Source organism: Protopterus annectens, chromosome 2.part1 (assembly GCF_019279795.1).
Source record: "Protopterus annectens isolate FY-2018-M chromosome 2.part1, PAN1.0, whole genome shotgun sequence".
NCBI classification, from domain to species: Eukaryota; Metazoa; Chordata; order Ceratodontiformes; family Protopteridae; genus Protopterus; species Protopterus annectens.
In genome coordinates, this window is record NC_056729.1 from 1,735,500,805 (window position 1) to 1,735,524,865 (window position 24,061).

The 24,061-nt window shown below is 38.7% G+C and overlaps 1 protein-coding gene across 1 annotated transcript in view; it reads right to left on the bottom strand.

Moving 5' to 3' along the window:
- Window positions 1-24,061, bottom strand: part of LOC122795022 (taste receptor type 1 member 1-like) — a 185,339-nt gene that overhangs the window by 19,012 nt on the left and 142,266 nt on the right. The window contains exons 4-5 of the mRNA XM_044063604.1: window positions 12,791-13,003; window positions 11,416-11,536 (exon numbers count right to left, since the gene is read on the bottom strand). Coding sequence (XP_043919539.1) covers window positions 11,416-11,536; window positions 12,791-13,003 — 334 coding nt within the window. The remainder of the gene's footprint in view (window positions 1-11,415; window positions 11,537-12,790; window positions 13,004-24,061) is intronic.

The window sequence follows — 24,061 nt, forward strand, 5'->3', positions numbered from 1 at the left end:
GTTGCCTTCTGTGCAGAGTCTGAATGTCCTCCCTGTGTTCACATGGGTTTGCTCCAGTTTCCTCCCACATTCCAAAGACATGCATCTGGAGGGTTCTCCCCAGGCCTCCACAGAAAATGGGCTCTGTCCTTGTTGGACTTTCTTGGTAAACAAATGTTAAATAAATTCCTGGACTTTGTCAATTGATATGTCCCAAAACAATTAGTCAGAGTACCCACTTGTGGGGGGGGGGGGTAACATCTTGGATTGTCTCTTTACTAATATGGGATTATCTTGCACCATCCCTTGCATATCTTTATCACTTGTTAGGTCTGACCATGAATCAGTCTCCTTCAAAATAAACCAAGAAAAAAAGAGACGGAGACAGCTTTGGAATCCAGAACAGGCCTTTACTTGGTGCAAACACAAGCGCTTTCACAATTAAGCTTCTTCAGGTGTATACAAGCACTAAAAAACCACACCTTTATACTCATGTTACATCACCCAATTGATAGTCATGCAACTGGTCCCATCTATCATAATATATTTTATTTCATTCACAATTTCTAAAACATATATAAAAAATATATAAAATATATATAAATATATAATATATATATATATATATATATATATATATATATATATATATGAATAAAAAACATCAAAAAATATACATATGTTGTGTTATTAAAATATTATAAAACAAATATACTGTATTGTGGACAGCAGGAGATGAATATATTACCTACAAAGTGGTCTCATCTTTAATTTAGGTTTCAGGGGGATGCACTCATTCAGGCCATGCCCTTCTGTGGCTCTAAGCTTTGTGATCCAGATTGCTTCCAGATTCTCTGTCTTATTACGTATATCCCCTCGTCTCATGCTCTCATATAACAAAGCTATAACTCTGAATTTGAAAGTGTGAGTGCTATCAAATTCCATCACATGTTTGGCTAATGCATTGTTCTTATTCCCTTTCCTGATGTTATAGGTATGCTCCCTAATCCGATCTTTAAGATGTCTATCTGTCTTCCCCACATAAAATTTTCTGCAGATCCTACAGTCTGCCAAGTAAACCACATGTTGACTGGTGCAGTTGGAAATAAAAGACCTGCCTCAAATCAGGATGATAGAAACAAGGACTCTCATCTATATACGTGCACCAACTACAGCTACCACAGGGTCTGGTGCTCCCATTACTAATATCTGTATGTCTATCTTTGGGGTAGCATAGCCTCCTCTTTAGGGATCTGTCATTCCTGTAACTAAATTTAGGGACATTATCAACCAAACTGGCTATATCTTTGTCTGTTAGTAAAATCTGCCAGTTCTTCTTCACTATATCAGTGTACCTATTTATATCAGTGGAATACTTCAAGGATAGTCTGGTTTTACTATTGTCGAGGGCTGTCTGTCTCTTGCCTATAGATCTAGTTCTACGTGAAAAATATGGTTTGGCTTGATCATCTCTCATGGCCATAACCCGAGGTATATGTGTCTGTATACTATTGTTACTGTACCCCCTGTCACCTAAAAATGTCTTAACCCTATCCAATTCCACATTAAAATCATCATCCCTCACATTCAGTCGTGAGGCTCTCATGGCCTGGTTGGTAATCACATTTTTAAAAATATGGGGTGGATGTGCACTACTCCTGTGTAGTAGATGGTTAACATGACAATCTTTCCTGTGCTGTCTTGTAAATATTGCATCATTATTGCCTTTTACAATCTCTACATCTAAAAAATCCATATTAAATCTGGACATCCTATGTGTGAAATTTAAATAATGTGTACTATTGTTGATGAAACTGACAAAACTAGCTAACTGCGACTCATCTCCTGCCCATAAAATAAAAACATCGTCCACAAATCTCCGATAAAAGGTAATCAAGTGGGTGAATGGGCCCTTGAACACAAACTCATCTTCCCATACTGCCATGACCGCATTGGCGTAGCTATTGGCACAAGAAGTGGCCATAGCTACGCCATTGCACTGTCTATAGAATTGATCAATAAATAGAAAAAAATTATGTTCCAAAACCAGTTCAAGCAATCGTAAGACCAGACACACTAGATCAGGGCTATATCTAGCTGATGTTTCCATAAAACACTTGGTAGCTATGATACCCTCCATATTGGGGATCACAGTGAATAAAGAAACTACATCCAGTGTAACAAAAGTTACATTGGAATCATGAATTTCTAAAAACTCATACAAACCTCTCAAAAAATGCTCTGTATCTCTAAGAACATGTTCATTTGTGTCTAAAATTGGTCTCAGGTGCTTCTCAATGAAAATAGAGATTGGTTCTGTACACCAACCTCTACCTGAGACAATAGGTCTCATAGGAGGGTCAATAACAGATTTGTGTACTTTAGGGAGGCCTTGCAAAATAGGTGTAACTGGATGACTGACCATAAAATAATTAAAAAGTTTCACATCAATTAAGTCACCATCAAGTAAACCAAAACATTCCATACAGCATTAATATGACAGGAAATTTGTTCAGTGTCTAACTTCTCATAAAACAAGTCATTCATCAAACTTATTTGCATACTGGACACATATCTCTGTCCAGGATGACAATCAAGCCTCCCTTATCAGCTGGTCTAATTATAATTTCTGTATTTCTCTCTAGTTCAGTCAAAGCATTTCTCTCAGAGATGGTCATGTTATGTCTCGTATTTCTATAAACATGTGTTGCATTCATTTCATAGATGTCACGTATGCATATTTTTTCAAAAGCATTAATCAAAGTATTTGCATTAGGTATAAAAGTACTTGGTTTAGAAAACACACTGCATGTACCTTCAACAATTGCATTGTCTTTGTACAACATTTTTAAATTCAAAGCTCTCACAAACATTTTAATGTCAAAAATGACCTCAGTATGATTAGAGCAACTCGTAGGTATGAAGGAAAGCCCCTTACTTAGAACAGACAGATGAAAATCATTCAAGACAAACGTTGACAAATTCAAAACTAGTCCCTCTTGCTGTTCATGAAGGCTTTCTTGGTGCTCATTTGGTTCCCTGGGGTGTGCTCCCATTTCATTTGGTTCCCTGGGGTGTGCTCCCATTTCATTTGGTTCCCTGGGATGTGCTCCCATTTCATTCGGTTCCCTGGGGTGTGCTCCCATTTCATGTGGTTCCCTGGGGTGTGCTCCCATTTCATTTGGTTCCCTGGGGTGTGCTCCCATTTCATTTGGTTCCCTGGGGTGTGCTCCCATTTCATTTGGTTCCCTGGGGTGTGCTCCCATTTCATTTGGTTCCCTGGGGTGTGCTCCCATTTCATTTGGTTCCCTGGGGTGTGCTCCCATTTCATTTGGTTCCCTGGGGTGTGCTCCCATTTCATTTGGTTCCCTGGGGTGTGCTCCCATTTCATTTGGTTCCCTGGGGTGTGCTCCCATTTCATTTGGTTCCTGGGGTGTGCTCCCATTTCATTTGGTTCCTGGGGTGTGCTCCCATTTCATTTGGTTCCCTGGGGTGTGCTCCCATTTCATTTGGTTCCCTGGGGTGTGCTCCCATTTCATTTGGTTCCCTGGGATGTGCTCCCATTTCATTTGGTTCCCTGGGATGTGCTCCCATTTCATTTGGTTCCCTGGGATGTGCTCCCATTTCATTTGGTTCCCTGGGATGTGCTCCCATTTCCTTTTTCCCCTCGTCACACTTCTCCCTCTCGAATGCTCTCGAGTCGTGTAATGGTCTGGTCTGACTGGAAGTGGGAGTCTAGTCTATTGTGTCGATGAAAAAAATCCTCGTTTATGGAGCCCGACTGCGCCCCTTGCCCATCTCGATGTATTTGCGCTGTAGTCAAAAAAGTCTTCTTTCTAGCACCCTGCTCCATGGATTGAGCAGCACAAACATTTGAATTCACTTTCTGTGTGTTGTTGGTATTATCTGCATTATTCGTAGCTTCCGCATGAACTTCACGCAAAGATGGTGGTGTAGCTACATCCGCTGATCCTGTGGTGTTCACAGGAACTTCTTCCCCTGGTGTATGCTCGTCTCTAGGCCAGGTGAAGATTTGACCTTTGCGAAAATCGTTCCGATCTCTGATGATTTTCGCTATTTTCCCTTTCTGTAACTTCATTTCATACAAAGAAAGAGAATTTAATATGTCCTCTAAGTGTTCATCAACAACTGTGATCGTGAATTCTTTACAAATCCTCTTATACATGTCCTCTATCTTCTCAATAGATGCAGTTATTTCACGTTCAGCTGCTGCAACTAATAAGCGTAAATAGCTGAAACTGGATTGCAGATTAATCTTCTGCCATTCTTTCAATAACACATTGTCACCATTGTGAAATGAAGGCATTTTGAGCACTCGCAGTCCACGAGGTATGATTTGTTCATTAAGACATACCTCTAGATGGTATTTCTGGAACTGACTGCGCTTACGTTTAAATAATTCTTTCTCTACAGCAAACAGCTGTGTTTTCAACGAAATAACATCATAAGATATGCTGCTCATACTATCTGCTGTTGTGTCAGTACAATTAACTAGTGGATTTTCAGTTCTAGTAACACTAGTTAAATAACTGTTCAGTTTCTTGTTATTAACTTCATTCTGAGATATGAGAACAGGAATAGCAGTATCAAGAGAAACAATTTCTTCAGCCATCTCAGTGGGTTCTTCGGCAAAAACCACAGTAAAATAATAAAAAAAAAAAATTGACAAAGAGACAACCCACCACTGCGTCTCTGTATAGAAAAATGTAGGTAATCCAAAAAAAAAGAGAGCGGAGACGAATGCCTTTACTTGAATTTGCAAACAAGCGCTTTCACAATTAAGCTTCTTCAGGTGTATACAAGCACTAAAACCACACCTTTATACTCCCATCTATCATAATATATTTTATTTCATTCACAATAACTAAAACTTATATAAAAATATATATAAATATATAATATATATATATATATATATATATATATATATATATATATATATATATATATATGAATAAAAAAATATTATAAAACAAAGTATTGTGGACAGCAGGAGATGAATATATTACCCATCACATGTTTGGCTAATGCATTGTTCTTATTCCCTTTCCTGATGTTATATTTAAGATGTCTATCTGTCTTCCCCACATAAAATTTTCTGCAGATCCTACAGTCTGCCAAGGTAGTGGTAGCTGTAGTTGGTGCACGTATATAGATGAAAGTCCTTGTTTCTATCATCCTGATTTGAAGCAGGACTTTTATTTTAATACAGGAGCCAACTGCACCAGTCAACATGTGGTTTACTTGGCAGACTGTAGGATCTGCAGAAAATTTTATGTGGGGAAGACAGATAGACATCTTAAAGATCGGATTAGGGAGCATACCTATAACATCAGGAAAGGGAATAAGAACAATGCATTAGCCAAACATGTGATGGAATTTGATAGCACTTTCAAATTCAGAGTTATAGCTTTGTTATATGAGAGCATGAGACTAGGGGATAATGCACAAGACAGAGAATCTGGAAGCAATCTGGATCACAAAGCTTAGAGCCACAGAAGGGCATGGCCTGAATGAGTGCATCCCCCTGAAACCTAAATTAAAGATGAGACCACTTTGTAGGTCTCCTGCTGTCCACAATACAGTATATTTGATTTATAATATTTTAATAACACAACATATGTATATTTTGATGTTTATTCATATATATATATATATATATATATATATATATATATATATATAATATATTTATATATTTTTTTTATATAAGTTTTAGTTATTGTGAATGAAATAAAATATATTATGATAGATGGGACCTGGTGGGTTGTCTTCTTTTGGCAATTTTTTCTTTTATTATTTTCCTTCAAAATAAAACTGAAAATAGAAATCCCTTCCTCCCAACGTACCTTTAGAAACTTCTTTAAGACAAACTATGTACCCCTAAGTGAAACATTGGCAAGCTTCAAATCCCCACCAAACCCAGCTAACTACACTTAATACACAGAAACATACACCACCACACTATATCACAGTATGTAAACAGTTGCACAGATGCAGCCTTACCTTATAGGAACAAGTGCAGGGAAACCCCAGAAACAAACCCACATACTGGAACCATAATATCAACAATCTTTATCATGAAAGGAAAATAATTTTGACGAAATGTAAGAAGAGTAATCCTCAGAATGTTAGAGCCCTCATCACTGAAATAAACAAAATACTCAGCAGGAGCTTAAGAAGAGCTACCAGATCCAAGTTTGAGGCTAAAATAGCTACCCAAACCAGAGATAATCACAAGGCATTTTTATGTTCATAATCTCAAAAGCACAAGGAAGAAATGCACTGAGCTGATTGTGAACAGTTACTTACACTGAGGCTGAAGTTATTGCGAACCTACTGGCTGATAAATTTAGCTCTAACTGTACCACTCTGTCATCTGTCCCGCAAGATGTACCAGAAGCTGGCTCACCTCCAGCTATCAAACAAGACCAAGTCCTAAAAGTGCTATCAAAATCAAAAAAGATGGCATTAATGGGCCCTGTCAATATCCCCGGATGCAATTTAAATAGCATGAAGCATGATATAGCAAAACCCCGAACAACACTGTTCAGTCTCAGCCACACCCCTAACAACACTGTTCAGTCTCAGCCACACCCCTAACAACACTGTTCAGTCTCAGCCACACCCCTAACAACACTGTTCAGTCTCAGCCACACCCCTAACAACACTGTTCAGTCTCAGCCACACCCATAACAACGCTGTTCAGTCTCAGCCTCCATAAAGGTTTTGTACAAAGTTAATGGAGAACAGCTACAGTCATTCACCTGCATAAGGGAGGATGTTCCACAGACCCAGACAATTACAGACCCATAAGTCTGACCAACTTCATATGCAAAGTCATGGAAAGACTTAGCATGGAATTAATCAATCAGGACATAAGGAACCTCCAAACACTGAACCCATTTCAGTTTGGATTCGTCAAATACAGGTCATTCTTACTCAATGTGGTGGCTTCTTTTGAAAAGGTCACCAAATCAATGGATGAATTCAAAATGGTACACACCACATACCTCGAGCTAGCCAAAGTTTTTGAAACTATTCCCTGCTCATACATAGTAAAAAAACTAAATAAATTGGGAATACACCACTACATCACCTACTGGCTCACAGATAGGATGCAGCAAATCAACATAAGAGAAGTTACCTCCACAAGAGACAAGTCACCAGTGGAGTCCCCCGAGGGTTCTATGCTGGGACCTCTCCTGTTTGGCATCTACATTTCTGAAGCAAAAGCCAATACCAAAGATCTCTGGCTGACTAAGTTTTCAGATGACTGCAAACCATGAGCAGTCACTGAAGCCCCAAATGACTTAGCCAACCTACAAAGGGTTTTTCCCAGATAAATAACTGGTGTCAAAAAAGACTCATAGGTTAGTACTACGCTAACTGTCCTTGTAGGTCATTTTAATCCTAGCCAATTACCCCATGCGAGATTCAAACCCTGCACCTTGTGTCTGTAAGGTAACACTTTAACCATTATACCAACATCCCACCCAAATCATGGACTGAAATTAAATTCCAAAAAATACATTATTGTATCCTTTAGGACATCATCTCCCCTGGGGGACTACCACATTGACAATATGATTATAAGAGTTGATCCAGTTGTTTGGGATTTGAGTACTTATGAGGACTGTGGCCTAAATTTTGACCAATATGTGTCCATTGTTGTTAAAAGCCCCTCTACAACTTATAAACAAAGAGAATTGATTTTCGATCTAGGGATGTCATTGCCCTCCTTTACTTAGACCCCATTAGGCTTATCATTGAATATAATTCCCCCTTTGGCATGTATCTGTCTAAATACCCACAAAGATACATTAATAAAAGGATACAAGGCTTAAATAAAATGCCCTAAATAGGCCAACTCAAAGCCCTGCCACTATACTCAGTATCCTACAGACTGCTAAGAGGTGACCTTTGGGCCAACTCAAAGCCCTGCCACTACACTCAGTATCCTACAGACTGCTAAGAGGTGACCTTTGTCTGGTATTCAAGGCATCCTCCATCCCAATACTGATGGATTTACTGTACATCAGTAAGTCAAATGGCATCAGAAATACTCGGTCTAGGGATCTAAACCTCTTCTGCAACATCAACAGAATGGTTTGGTGTGACAGGTATATCTCACAGAGGATACTGCTACCCTGGAACAGATTTTCCATCCACATAAAATAAAGTTTATCTCTATCCATACTCAAGCACAACTAGGATCTATGGATGGGAAATAGAAAATTCACCCCAGGACTGCCCCCTTTACTACTAATGGACAGAAGCAGTTCGTAAATGTTTTATCCCCTGCACGGGATCCCTCAAATCAATCATTTAACTATAATACTTAGATAAATAATTATAGACTGGCAACTCATAAATTCCACTACCCCACTGAATCCATAAACGTACACATACTAGAATCAATAAAACTTCAAGGAGACACTCAACATTAGATTGGATTCTTACAAACAAACCAGACAAAACTGACAAAAGTAGGCTGCCTCTCAAATAGCATATGTGACCACATACCAACATATGTTATTAGAACTCACCATAACCTAGATAAACATATTATCTATAATCAAATATGAAATACAACTGTGTTTAGCAAAGATATTCTTAACGAAACATTAAAAAATATAACTGGAATGTACTTAGAACAATGCCACTAGATACTGCTGTAGAACACATTAATAACATATTCTTACAGACATTAAATAATCTAGAACCTGTACGTAATAAAAAAGTAAAGTCCAACCCGCACCATGGCTGACAAAGGAAACAAAAAAAAATCATGATGAAAAGGGATAAAGGTTGGAAAAAACTGGTATAAAAACAGAACTCAAAATGTCCTCCAGCAATTAAGACATCTTAGAAACCTTGCAAAACTCCATGTCAAACAGGATAAGCAAACATACTATACTAACCTACAAGACAAACATATAAACAACCTAAAACTTTTCTGGTCATCACTAAATAAAGTACTCCACCCTAGCAAGACCACTAGTCAATCTCCAAAAATAGACAAAATGATAGACTCTATCCCTACACAGTTTAATTCCTACTTTATACAATCAATATTATCTATCTTATACACAAACACATCTGCCCCCCTCACTCTATCCCTGTCTAATAAAAACCACCCACAGCTCTTTAATTTTAGTCCAGTACCTACCTCACTCATAAGGAAGTTGCTCATTAAACTAAAAACTAATTCTGTAGCTGTAGACCAACTACCATCAAAATACCTAAAAATGGCTGCAGAAGTCATAGCCTTCCCTGTGTCCATATAATGTCCCATCACTGTGGAAAAACTCCTACATCATACCACTGCACAAAGGTGGCACATCTACAAAGTATAATAACTACAGACCAATAGCGATCCTCTCCCCCCTCCAAAATATTAGAGAAATGCATCCATATGCAGCTGATGCAATACCTAGCCTCAAATAACCTGCTGTCAGAAACACAGCGTGGCTTTAGGCCCCAGCACAGCACCACTACTGCTCTATTACATTTTAACAATATAATAAACCTACATAGAAATGAGGGTCTGCTTGTGGCCACCATGTTCTTAGACTTGTCAAATGCATTTGCTATTGTCTCGCACCATCATCTGCTCGTTCGACTCTCCTCACTAGGACTTTCACAATACTCTTTGTTGTGGTTCCTTAGTTACCTTTATGGAAGGCAGCAAGGTGTTAAATGGCAACAAACCTACTCATCCTTTCAACCAGTTAGTACAGGTGTCCCTCGAAGCTCTATCCTGCGTCCTCTCCTATTTAATATATTTATTAATGACCTCCACACCTCCACTCACCATGCTAGCTTAGTTCAGTATGCAGATGACTCAGCATTAATATGTGCAGCCTCAACAATAAATAAGCTCCAAGACATTAACAAAAATCTTTCTCCTCTGTAGAAACCTGGCTCAAAGAATCAAACCTCTTATTCGATCCCAAGAAAACTAAATTAATGCTTTTCACCTCAAACAGTTGCCAAAATCAAAAGCAATCTTTTACCATAAAGTCAGCAAATAATACTGTCATAGAAACTGTAACTCACAGTTAACTTCTAGGCATTATAATAGATGACAGTCTTAAATATGACCACCATTTACTGCACACCATAAAATCTACACTCTAGAAACTAGGCTCCCTTTATAGGATCAATGGATTCCTTACAGATACTGCAAGAAAATCTCTAGCCACCACCTTCTTATCACCAACTTTCTTATAGACCGCTCCTATCCTAATAAACTTAAACAGTACTCAAAGAAAGAAACTTGCCTCCTGCTACAGTAAAACAAGTTCCTTCATAGGGCCCACCATTGTCTTAGCTTAAAGCAATTAAACTGGTTTGAACTGCACAACAGTCTAACATATTCACAACTGACTCCAGCACACGAACGTATTCATCATCCAGAAGAATGCCCTGCACTACATAACTTATTACTACCCTACCATCCAGCAAGGGACTTCCATTCTCGTAACAAATTCTTATTACTTACAAATAAGTCAAATAGTGTTTCAGGAGACTTGCTCTACTCCCAATAAATTGCTAAACTCTGGAATAGTATCCCCACACAAATAAAACTCTCAGACAAACTGCAGTTTTAAACCACCGCTTAAACAACATCTTAACCAGTCCCAGTCCTGTACATGCTCATCACAGGGTTAAAATGTTGTTGCTGTACAGTACTATCCAGATACTCTCCTTAAACATAATATGCTCAACCTCTTACTGAAATGACAAACAATTTTTATACATAACTGCTGCCTGTACAATCCACTAAGTTGCATGTGTGCTTTCTTTTTAGTAACTTCCAACTCTCTAAAATTGTAGAATGTACATGTATAAATGTAACTACAGCTTGTGTATAAATGTAAATAGAAATGCAACTACTCTGTGTTTGACTGGAACTTAGCATAATGCAATGTAGGCAAATGGAGCTTTTCCCCAGGGCCTCAGTTGAAGATGGGTATTACCCAGTCAGACGTTCCCAGTAAACAGACAAATAAATAAATAAAATAAATAAATAAATTATCTATGCTATGATCCCAGTTATTCTCGTTAGGGGTAATATATAATTATCGACCACAGGATGGGTAAGGACAATCTCTAACCAAGTAAGGTAGGTAAATTCGAGCACACAAAGGGAAGCTGGTTAGGTTAAAAATGACCCACAAGAGCAGCAAGCCTAGTACTTACCTATGAACCTATGAGTCAGGTAAGCTATGTTATGTGCTTCGTCTGGACATTCCCAGGAACATTTTCAGTCTATGCTGCTCAAGTGGAAGCATTTTTAACAATGGGAAATTTTAAAATCAGGAGTACTAAACATAATTTCTCATATTTAAGAAGATTTACTGAGCAATCATGTTACTCACACACAAAATAAAAAATGACTTGCCATACCAGTACTGTTAAGGTATGTCCCTTCTGGACAAGTCAGGCAGAAGAAACAACAAAAGTGAGGACCTGCTTGCTTTCTTTTCTGCCCAGGTAAACATTCTTCTGAACAAACAGATTTAGGAACCTTGGAAAAGAAAAAGAGAGACAGTGGAATGTAATAGGTATAATTTTTTTTATGTCATTTTCTTTCACCCTATAAAATGGTAACAGGAACAAATTTTAGAGTAACATTACCTTATTAATTTCATGGTTTTGTTATTTGCACTTTCAAAGCTGCATGCTTATTTTGTAACCTCTAGGTTTACCAAAACATGAATGCAGCTTTTTTTTCTCATTTAATTTTCTACCATGTGTTCTGAGTATTTAAAATATAAGCTTGCAAACAAAAGGAGAAGACTTAAGTCACTGCAGAATAATTGTGTATAGTAATGATTCAATATAACATAATATTTCTTATAGCAAAAGCAAGATCTTGTCTGGGTAGTGAAACAAGATGGCCCCTAGTATATTACTATACCCAGAAACTAGCATCAATTCAGTTTTAGAGACAGTTATATCAAAAAACCCTAGCAATTCCTGTTCATATCTTCAAAGCAGAGTCTTTCAATGCCTACAGACTAAGAAAGACCTTACCTCTAAGAAAATTTGGTTTAGATGTTATACATTTCACATAGTGGAATCTAGTTCCTTTGTTGTATGCCCTAATGCTCAGTTCTTCTTAGGTGATTGCAGATAGGGACATGCAGAAACATGCATAACTTTCCTCTGTGTACAGCATTATGCTACCAAAAAACTGTACAGAATTTGCCTCACAGGGGAATTAGTATTTGTCACAGAAGCTAACCAATCTGTTTAGGTGTTATTCTGCAAATCAAATAGCAGCTGCTACACAGAAGTGGGTTGCTAACCTGCATTGCTGTCAAGGCAATGAATGAGGCCATTAGTACATTCGGGAGAACTTCTACCACTTTGGGAATATGGTGGTAGTTAAGTTAATTATATTCATAGGTTCGTACTAAGCTAACTGCCCTTGCGAGCCATTTTAAGCCTAGCCAATTATCCCTTGTGAGACTCAAACTCTATACCTTGTGTTTGTAAGACAAACACCTTAACCATTAGGCCACCCTCCTAACCCTTATCATTAAGCTACTGAAAAATATTGCAGTAGTAGTGCATAAATTAAATGTCTATAAATAGAATAAGGTGTTTCATCTTCTTTACCACTAAGTGTATGATACAGTAACTCAAAAATGTCAAAGACATTCAGTATTTGCTGTACTATACTGTATTAATTTACTACAGCAAGTATTATGTCACTGATGCAATCTAGAGGTACAAAAGAACAGAACAGCCATATTTTTTGTTTAAAACTACTTACCATTTTATCACCTGTGTACCATGTTATCAAGGCAGTATTTACATCAATCCTTCCAGGGATGGAAGTGTACGTCCCAACTGTATCGAAAGAAGCCCTTGAGTTTGTCCAGTTCCACATAATGATGTCATAGCCTGTGGGTGCGTCACCATTTTGGTCAAAATATATTTGTTTACCATGGAGAGTAAAATTAACTTGTTTTATTTTTTCAAGAAGCTGTAAGTATAAACCAGTCATAATGAGCATGGGATTTACAAAAACACAATGAAATAAAGAAATCAGTCAGATAAATATTATATTCATCTTCTGGTTGCCATCACAAGAAACCTGAAACAGTATTGAGTGAGCTCGCCCAAAAATTAATAACGATCGAGATGTTCCTTCAGCAAGAAATATCAACAAAATTGTTCTTATGATTCTCCGCTGAAATCTAAACAATTCCTTTTTGAATTCAGAGACAAATTCAGCAATCTGTTATTAATAAGTGGAAATACATTACTGCAGAGAAATGAAACCACAAAGGTCATTTTGTACTTGTAATCCAAATTTATTTTAAGGACATTGTTGCAATAACAAAGCTTCTTCAGAACTAAAATCATCCATAACATTTCCTCTTATATATATGTATGTGTATGTAAATATACTTTACATCCCTTTTCATATATAATAAACACTAAGTAAACATAGTCCATGTAAACATTTAAATACTCAACCTAACTACACCGTAGCAATTACTACTTTCATATAAAAAATATATATACTCTACACAGTCAAAATTGAACCCAAAGCAGGCAAAAACAGCCAAATGAATATCTAAATTACATAGAATTTACAAGATGCTATGGTACACACTTTCTTGGATACTTCCAATATTGTGGAAAAAATTATTAATAAATATTGGCCAATTCTGAAAATGAACAACGACATTGGTAACTACATCCCTAACCATCCCACTTTTATTAGAAAAAGAGAAAAGAATTTAAAAGATTTATTAGAGACAAATGAACTAAATAAGACACGGAATTCTAATAGTAAGAAAGGCACATATAAATGTGAGTCCTGTGGACAATGTGAACATATTTTAGATCGACAGGAGATTCATATTACATCCAGAAAATACAAGTCGGTTCCATCCAGACACTATAATTGTGGTACAAAAGGTATTGTTTACATTGGAACATGTACGGCTTGTAATAGTTTTTATATAGGGAAATCTACACATACCCTAAGAAAACACTCATATGAAATAAAAAAAGGAAAGGAGTCTAATGCGTTCTACAAACATTCATTGACATGCAAAAACATGAACGTTAAATTTGCGGTCATTGAACAGGTAGTGATGGATCCCGGGGGGGTAACTGGGAATCAAGGGTTGAATATAGGGAACTATTTTGGCAACTAAAATTGGATGCCAGTAGACCCTCGGATTGAATGACAGCATTAGCATACAGAGTGTGTTGAGATTAAGACAGGCTAAATTATAAATATTTATAAATAATCTAAATATGTTCCCTGATGAATTTTCATTTAAATTCTATGTAATTTAGATATTCATTTGGCTGTTTTTGCCTGCTTTGGGTTCAATTTTGACTGTGTAGAGTATATATATTTTTTAATATGAAATTAGTAATTTCTACAGTATAGTTAGGTTGAGTATTTAGGAATATGTATTATTTAGGGGAAATGTTTACATGGACTATGTTTACTTAGTTAGAGGTGTTTATATAGTGAAAGAGGATTTAAAGTATATTTACATACACATACATATGCATTTTTTATTTGTTGGTAGGAAAATTTTTAAACTTGTGTATTTTTGTATACAACTGCAAATATTTTTATATATTTTTTAAACAGCATTTAAGCTTGTATAGCAATGTATTGCTTTAAGATGAGCAGCAAATGTAATTAGATGCAATTAGCGTATTGATTGCTTGTAATATATAAGAGGAAATGTTATGGATGATTTTTAGTTCTGAAGAAGCTTTTGTATTATTGCAAGTATAAAAAAAGCTCAACTTAAAATTGTGCTGTTTGTTTTATGGTTATTAAGATAAATGTGGAGTTACATGTCTTGAAATAAATTTGGATTACTTTTGGACTTCCTTCATTTTGTACTTCACAGTTAAAAATACGTTAGTATTAGTATAAACGTAATAGGATAAGATCATTTAGAAAGGCATAATTTCTTTGTCCCAAAGTCATCTCTCTCCAGGCAACAAACAGTCACACCACCTTGTAAGTGACCAGATTTACGTATAGATAGGTATAAACATTAACACGGGTATACAGTTCTCTAATCATTCCAAATATTATCGTCACAAATTTTTGACTGTATTTACAAATCCAACATGTCAGAGATAATCACACTTTAAGTAACTTTGTGACTTCTTTTATATCCACCACTCAGTTGTACACATATTTAGTTTATTTCCAGTTGGATCCAGCTTGTAACATTTTTTCTACTTACTCTTTGTTGACTGGGTTAGTTCTATGAGCTAGTAGTCTATTTTCAGGGGAGACCAAGGGTGGTATTTATAATAAGAAAATTTGGCGAGACCACCAGGAATCTTCACCTACTCTTTTCAATAGGTGCTATGAGATCTTTTGCATTCAACAACTCAAACAAATATGACCACCATTTACCATCTCATCCAAAGGACAACTGACTCAGGAGATCATCTCCCCACTTATACAGCACTACAATATCAACAAATCCATCTTACACATGTGGGAATAGAATCCACAGCCTTCTGCACCAAATTCAACTGTGCTACCTGTTGCACCACTGACTCTGTGATACTCAGCAGTCTTCCTTAACAAACTGTTAACTCTATTAAGGATGTCTCCAAAATATCCTGGCTATAATTTTATTAGCCCATTAATGCTTTTTAAGTTTATATATTTCTTATTTATGTCTACAGCTGTGAGAGTGGATCATAACTTTGTAAATCAAACCATTGCATGCCTTCTTTAGTTTTCAACATTTAGCAACAATATACTCAGCACCTCATGTACTCAGTCTATGAACAGTGTCCTTCCTTACCAAGGAATGCCATGTTGAAGGTCTTCTTGCCCTTATACAAATATCAAGGGGGGATATAGCCCATACCACAAACCCAGCAAAGAAGGACATAGCCCATACCCCATACAATAGTCGAGAAAGACATCTTGGACAGCTGCCATTAACATGCTTTACAATAAGAGTAAGAAGGATGGAGCCCTAAACTGGAAACTATCCCTCCTCAACCTAACCAAGCAAACAAGACTTCTTGTGAATCCTCCAATGCAAATAACAAATCCAAATTAGCTTCCTCAATTAAGGACAACCATAAAGCATTTTTTAGTTACAACCGTAACCTAAAAGGAAAGATTTGTCCGAACTGGTAGTTAATGATACCACATATACTATATAGTTAATGATACCAGATCCTAACACAACTTCGATCCAACAATCTTCTTGCTGAAACTCAGCATGAATTCCGCCTCACCCATTGCACTACCACTGCACTCATCCATTTTAGTAACCTAGTAAATATGCAATGCAACAACGGCCATCTAGTGTCTGCAGTTTTCCTTGACTTATCAAAGGCATTTGATGCAGTCTCCCATAAAAAAGTCTAACATCGCTCTCAGAATTAAAACTAACAACCCGCACTCTATTATGGTTTCAAGGTTATCTCTCCCAACGCCAACAAGCTGTTCAGTGAAAAAACTCCCTTTCCCCCTACTTCCTGTAAAACTAGGAGTACCCCAAGGATTAATCTTAGGACCCCTACTTTTCACTATATTTATAAATAATCTTTACAAAGCCTCCCCTCTAACAAACCTGGTTCAATACATTGACGACTCGACCTTAATCTGCTCTGCCCCACCCTCCAACAACTTCACATCAAGACTCAAGAAGCCTTTACATCCATCGAAATCTGGCTAGCAAACTCCCAGCTAATACTAAATCCTAAAAAGACCCAACTTATGCTCTTCCATCCTTCCAAAGCAGCACTACCTACTCCCCCGTTCTCTATTTCTGCTTCAGATAATACCTCCATCTCCCCCATCACACAAACCAAATTACTAGTGGTTATTATTGACAATAATATGAAATTCAATAAAGACATAGCTCATACAATAACCAAAGTCAACAAAAAACTAGGTACTCTTTACAGATGTAAAAACTTCCTAACCAGCAACAGTAAAGTTACTCTAGCTCATACCCATCTTCTCTCTGTCTTACTGTATGCTTCTCCTGTCCTAATTAATTTAAACAATAATGATTTAAGCACGCTATCAGTATGCTACAACAAAATATCAAAATTCGTCACAAATTCCTCCTACCGCACCCACAACTGTCAAGCCCTAAAACAGCTTTCCTGGCTGGTATAAAAATAAAATAAATAAAAAATAAAATAAACTCCCTAACATCTTAGCTCTGAACCGACTTCTTCTAGCTCTCCAAATATTGTACCAACCTGACAAAACTCCAGCCTTACAAGACCTGATCACCCTCTACTCCAATAACCGAGAACTTAGATCCACTAACAAGGCACTAATCGCAATCTCCAAAAGCCATTACAGCTCTAGTGACTCCTTGTATTCTAATGACATTGCCAAGACTTGGAACTACCTACCACTACAAATCAGGGTACAACCTAACAAAACCTTCTTCAAAAAATAGCTTATTTCCCACCTAAACAATTCCTCGACATTCAACTGCCTAACGCCTGGCTGACATGTTCTAACACATTTCCCCTACCCAGTATCAAACCTCCTCTTTAAAACTCCCACAGATGCACTATATATTACCACACGTAGCTTGTAACTGCCTAGCACCTGCCTGACATATTTTAACACCTTTCCCCTACCCACTATCCAACCTCCTCTTTAAAACTCCCACAGATGCATTATATATTACCACACGTTACTTGTAACTGCCTAGCACCTGGCTGCATATTCTAACTCCTTTCCCCTACCCACTATCCAATCTCTTTAAAACTCCCACAGATGCACTATATATTATCACACATTATTTGTAACTGCCTAGCACCTGGCTGACATATTCTAACTCCTTTCCCCTACCCACTATCCAATCTCTTTAAAACTCCCACAGATGCACTATATATTATCACACGTTACTTGTAACTGCCTAGCACCTGGCTGACATATTCTAACTCCTTTCCCCTACCCACCATCCAACCTCCTCTTTAAAACTCCCACAGATGCACTATATATTATCACACGTTACTTGTAACTGCCTAGCACCTGGCTGATATATTCTAACTCCTTTCCCCTACCCACTACCCAACCTCCTCTTTAAAACTCCCACAGATGCACTATATATTACCACACGTTACTTGTAACTGCCTAGCACCTGGCTGACATATTCTAACTCCTTTCCCCTACCCACTATCCAACCTCCTCTTTAAAACTCCCACAGATGCAATATATATTATCACACATTATTTGTAACTGCCTAGCACCTGGCTGACATATTCTAACTCCTTTCCCCTACCCACTATCCAATCTCTTTAAAACTCCCACAGATGCACTATATATTATCACACGTTACTTGTAACTGCCTAGCACCTGGCTGACATATTCTAACTCCTTTCCCCTACCCACTATCCAACCTCTTTAAAACTCCCACAGATGCACTATATATTATCACACGTTACTATTAACTGCCTAGCACCTGGCTGACATATTCTAACTCCTTTCCCCTACCCACTATCCAACCTCCTCTTTAAAACTCCCACAGATGTACTATATATTATCACACGTTACTTGTAACTGCCTAGCACCTGGCTGACGTATTCTAACACCTTTCCCCTACCCTCTAACCAACCTTTTCTTTAAAACTCCCACAGATGCACTATATATTATCACACGTTACTTGTAACTGCCTAGCACCTGGCTGATGTATTCTAACACCTTTCCCCTACCCTCTAACCAACCTCCTCTTTAAAACTCCCAGAGATGCACTATATATTATCACACATTACTTGTAACTGCTTAGCACCTGGCTGACGTATTCTAACACCTTTCCCCTACCCACTATTCAACCACTTCTTTAAAACTCCCACATGTGCACTATATTTATCACATGCTACTTACCACCTCACTGTCACCTGCTCCCCTAGACCAAGTTGAAAAGCTTTCCCTTAAAATGTCAATGAACCTCATATGAACTTGTCTATATTCTCATCCTTTGACAAACTGGCTGGTATTTTTAGTTTTTTCTTTCTTCTCTTATCTTCATTACATCTTTAAGATTATATCTACTAAACATACTCTATGAACAACCATAATAGGTTACTACCTGCTATACTTTTTATTGCATGTCTAAACCAGTATGCTTATGTAAATATCTTATACAATCATGTTATTATCTGTTATATTTTATAACTGTAAATATCTTATGTATAGTATGTTAGCAATTGTTTCTGGAGCTTTTCTCCTCAGGCCTCTGCTGAAAATGGACAGCTTTGTCCAGTCGGATCTCCCTGGTAAACAAATAGGTTCATAGGTTCATAGGTTCATAGGTTTATACTAGGCTATCTGAAAATACTGTGCCCATTAGTTTGTTGTGCCTCTGTCCAGCAGTGACACAGAGATGATTATCTCCCATCCACAGGTCTAGATTTCTCTTGAACAGAGTCATTTTATTCCACAGCATAGGAGTCTCTGAGTGATAAATCTATGTGGTTTTGGTGGATTTGGATTTTTGAGGTGGAGTATGTCCATTGACATGGCCTTGTATGTCAGGCACATGTCACCTCACTGAATAGAGCTGGAGTTTCTTCAATCTGGCAGCATATGACAGATTTTGGAGTCCTTTTCCTTTTGGTGAGGAACTTGGGGGTCTCTCCAATTGCTGCAGATGTCGGTGAGATACATCCCGAATGGGGCATTGTATCATTGGTCTGATAAGTGAAGAGTACAGGGAACAATGACCTCACTAGATCTGGATGTGAATCCCTTCATGATCAGGTGGGCAATGTAGAAGGTCTTTCTAACCACTTTAGCAATGTGAGTGTCAAGGCCACTGTCAACCTGGGTCCCCAGGTCCCTGATAACCTGTTGTGCGCTTAGTGGATCGCCAGCTGTATGGTAGCTTGGTGTTACCTGGTTTTTCCCGAAGGGCATGACTATACATTTTTTTTTTTAACTTCAGGCCATGGCTCTGGCACCAGCACTATCTGTTTCCGTGAGTCCCTTCTGAAGGATATCCGTTTGCAGTCATCTGCAAACTTTGTCAAAGTCCTCCCATGTTGGCCTGTACTTCTGAAAGTAGATGCCAAACAATACTGTGGGACACCACTTGTGACCGGCTTGGAGTCTGACACAGCGCCAGCAACTCTAAACCTGTGGGTTCTGTCCTTAAGCCAGTTTGCAACCCATCTTGTGACATATGGGTTTACATTTAAGCATTAATTTTACATTTAATGTAAAATAAATAAATATACTGAGCCTGTGGATATAACTAGCTTGTTAGCCAACAGGTTCTGTGAAAACGTCACTCCCCTGTCCCCACCACACATACCCCATGACATCTCTACCACCTGTCCTCTACCTTGTATCTCTAAAGAGCAGGTCATAAACACCCCCTCTAAGGCCAAAAACACAGCATCCATGAGAACTACTAACATCCCATGTTCCATCCCACATGGGCTCAAACAAGAATTAGCAACACCACTGGGTACTCTTTTCAATCATAGTCTAAGCACCAGCTTTGTCCCAGCTGAATGAAAAACAGCCACCGTTATACCCTTGCATAAAGGTGGGGCTTCCACTGACCCCAGGAACTATAGACCTATTAGCCTGACTAGCCTTATCTACAAGGCCATGGAGACAAGCATCATGGACCTTATCAACAAACATATAGGTAATCTCCAAACACTTGACCCTACTTGACTGAATTTGTCAAAGGGTGACCATGCCTGTTAAACCTGGTGAACTTCTTCGAGACAGTCACCAAGGCCCTGGGCGAGGGGAAATCTGTGCACACAGCCTACCTAGACTTAGCCAAGGCTTTTGACACTATCCCCAACACAGGCATCATTGACAAACTCACCCAGCTAGGTATCAACCCTTATATCATTAGATGGGTTGCTAACCTGCTCACCGATAGAACCCATATAGTCAAAATAAGGGAATCCACCTCCAAAAGCAGACCTGTAATCAGTGGTGTTCCACACAGAGCAGTCCTGGGACTTCTACTATTTGGAATCTATTTCTTCATATTACAAGCTAAAACTGAAGGTCTGTGGCTGACAAAGTTTGCTGATGACTGCAACCTAGAGCAGTCATAGAATCTCTAAACTATGTCAACAAACAAATGATTGGTGCCAAAGTCATAGCATTAAACTCAATGCAAAAAAAATGTATTATCATCCCATTTGATGTGGGATGTTCCAGCTAACCAAAATATAAATAACAACACCCTAAGTACGTACTCAGTGGTGAGAGATCTAGGCACACAGGTCGACAGTAACCTTACCTTTGACCCCCATGTCTCCACAGCAGTAAGAAGATCATTCTATATTACTCATCTCACAAGTAAGGGCATTGCATCCAGAAAAAAAGAAGTTGTAACCTCTCTGTACACTTCTCTCATCAGGTCAATAAATGAGTACAACACTCTTTTTGGTATGGTACTTTTCCAAGCACCTGCAGCAATTAGAGAGACCACAAAAGTTCCTCACAAGGAAAATTCAAGGTCTTCAGCATCTGTCCTACGTGTATCATCTGAAATCACTGTCACTGTGTTCTGTTTCATACAGACTACTCAGATGTGATCTATGCCTTGCATATAAGGCAATTTTGACCCTGCTTTATTGGAAATACTGCATATCAGCAAGTCAAATGGTGCACGGGTTACTCACTCTAAAGACCTTAACCTGGTATGTGACATTAATAGAACCTGCTGGAGGGGCATATTTGTCTCCCAGAGGTTACCACATCTTTGGAATGAACTCCCACTTCATGTCAAACAGGGCACCTCATTGGCCCTTTTCAAACGCAATCTGGATGATTGGATGGATAACCATAAATTCACCCCGGGGGTTCCATCTGTGTCCCCCTTGGACAGGGGCAAGTGGTGCTGATCATGAAAATAAGGATAGAACTTGGTAGGCTTGTAAGAGCCCTACGGCCATTACCCTAGTAACTTCCTATGATCCTGTGATCACCTGTTCTCCATATCTCACCTAACTTTCTCTTCTATTATAATCTACCTAAAAGTTCTAATTCCTCACTTCATGGATGAGTGGGGCTTCTCACTTCACCAGTTCTTGTGAGACAGAGGCTTGTTGTGGGTGCTACATGAACTACAGAATGAACTGGCACCCCACCTATGTACCATGTTCAATCATAGCCTCACCTCAGGCTTTGTGCCCTGTGAATGGTGCACAGCAACAGTTATCCCACTCCACAAAGAGGGAGCCACCACGGACCCTAGGAACTACAGCCCCATTAGCCTGATGAGCCTGGTCTGCAAGGCTATGGAGTGTATCATCATGGAACTTATAAACAATGACATTGGTAATCTCCAAACTCTGGACCCTACCCAGTTCGTGTTTGTAAAAGGCAGATCATGTCTCCTAAACCTGATAAAATTCTTTGAAGCAGTCACCAAAGCTGTAGATGAGGGTAAGGTGGTACACACAGCCTATCTAGACCTCGCCAAGGCTTTCAACATCTTCCTCCACTCTGGAATTATAGACAAACTCACTAAACTAGGTATAAATCCCTATGTCACAAGATGGGTTGCCAACTGGATCACTGACCGACCCCACACTCTGAAAGTAGCAGACTCTAAATCCAACTTCAGACCAGTGACAAGTGGAGTACCACAGGGTTCAGTCCTAGGTCCTCTCCTGTTTGGTATCTACTTCTCTGAAGTGCAGGCTAACACAGGAGGTCTTTGGCTAACAAAGTTCGCAGATGACTGCAAACTAGGAGCCATAATCAAATCTCCTAACGATGTGACATCCTACAAAAGGGCCTCACTGAGACAGATGCCTGGTGTCAAAGCCATGGCCTCAAGCTCAATGCCAAAAAGTGCATTGTCATCCCTTTTGGTAAAAACTCTGTACCCATGAACTACCACATAGGCGGTAGTCTACTTAACACCGAAAGTGTGATAAGAGACCTTTGGACACAGGTGGACAGTAGTCTCTCCTTTGATAATCACATCACCACAGTAGTCAGGAAATCCTTCTATGTGGCACACCTCATCACAAAAGGTTTCTCATCCAGGAAAAAATAGGTCATTGTTCCCCTTTACTCATCACACATTAGACCCATTATAGACTACAACGCCCCTTTTGGTATGTACCTCACAAGACATCTACAACAACTGGAAAGGCCACAGAAATACCTCACAAAGAGGATTACCAGCCTCAAACAGATGCCATATGCAGACCGTCTCAAAAAACTCCAGCTTTATTCTGTCGCATATCGCCTACTCAGAGGCGATCTCTGCCTAACATACAAAGCTATGTCAAACCCAGAGCTGTTGGACATGCTCCATGCAAAGAAATCCCAATCCCTCCAAGCTACACACTCTAGGGACCTTAACCTTGTCACGACAATAAACAGAACATGCTGGAGGGATAGATTCCTATCTCAGAGACTTCCCATACTCTGGAACAAACTACCTATCTATATCAAACAAAACTCCTCATTAGCACACTTCAAGAAAAATCTTGATGATTGGATGGGAGATAGGAAATTCACCTCGGGGATCACTTCTGTGGCTCTGCTTGACAGGGAAACAGGAAAATAAATTTCTTGGGTGGCAAAAGCCAGGGTACCATTTGGCTAGGCTTATATAGGCCCTAGGGCCAATAGCCTAGTACCTACCTATGAACCTATATATATGAGAGGGAGAGAAGGGTGGATGATGTGGGGATAGTTAATCATGAAGTGCAATGGATTAGCAAGGAGGAAGTAAGGATAGCTATGAAGAGGATGAAGAATGGAAAAGCTGTTGGTCCAGATGACATACCTGTGGAAGCATGGATGTGTTTAGGTGAAATGGCAGTGGAGTTTCTAACCAGATTGTTTAATGAAATCTTGGAAAGTGAGAGGATGCCTGAGGAATGGAGAAAAAGTGTTTTGGTACCGATTTTTAAGAATAAGGGTGATGTGCAGATCTGTAGTAACTACGGAGGGATTAAATTGATCAGTCACAGCATGAAGTTATAGGAAAGAGTAGTGGAAGCTAGGTTAAGAAGGGAAGTGATGATTAGTGACCAGCAGTATGGTTTCATGCCA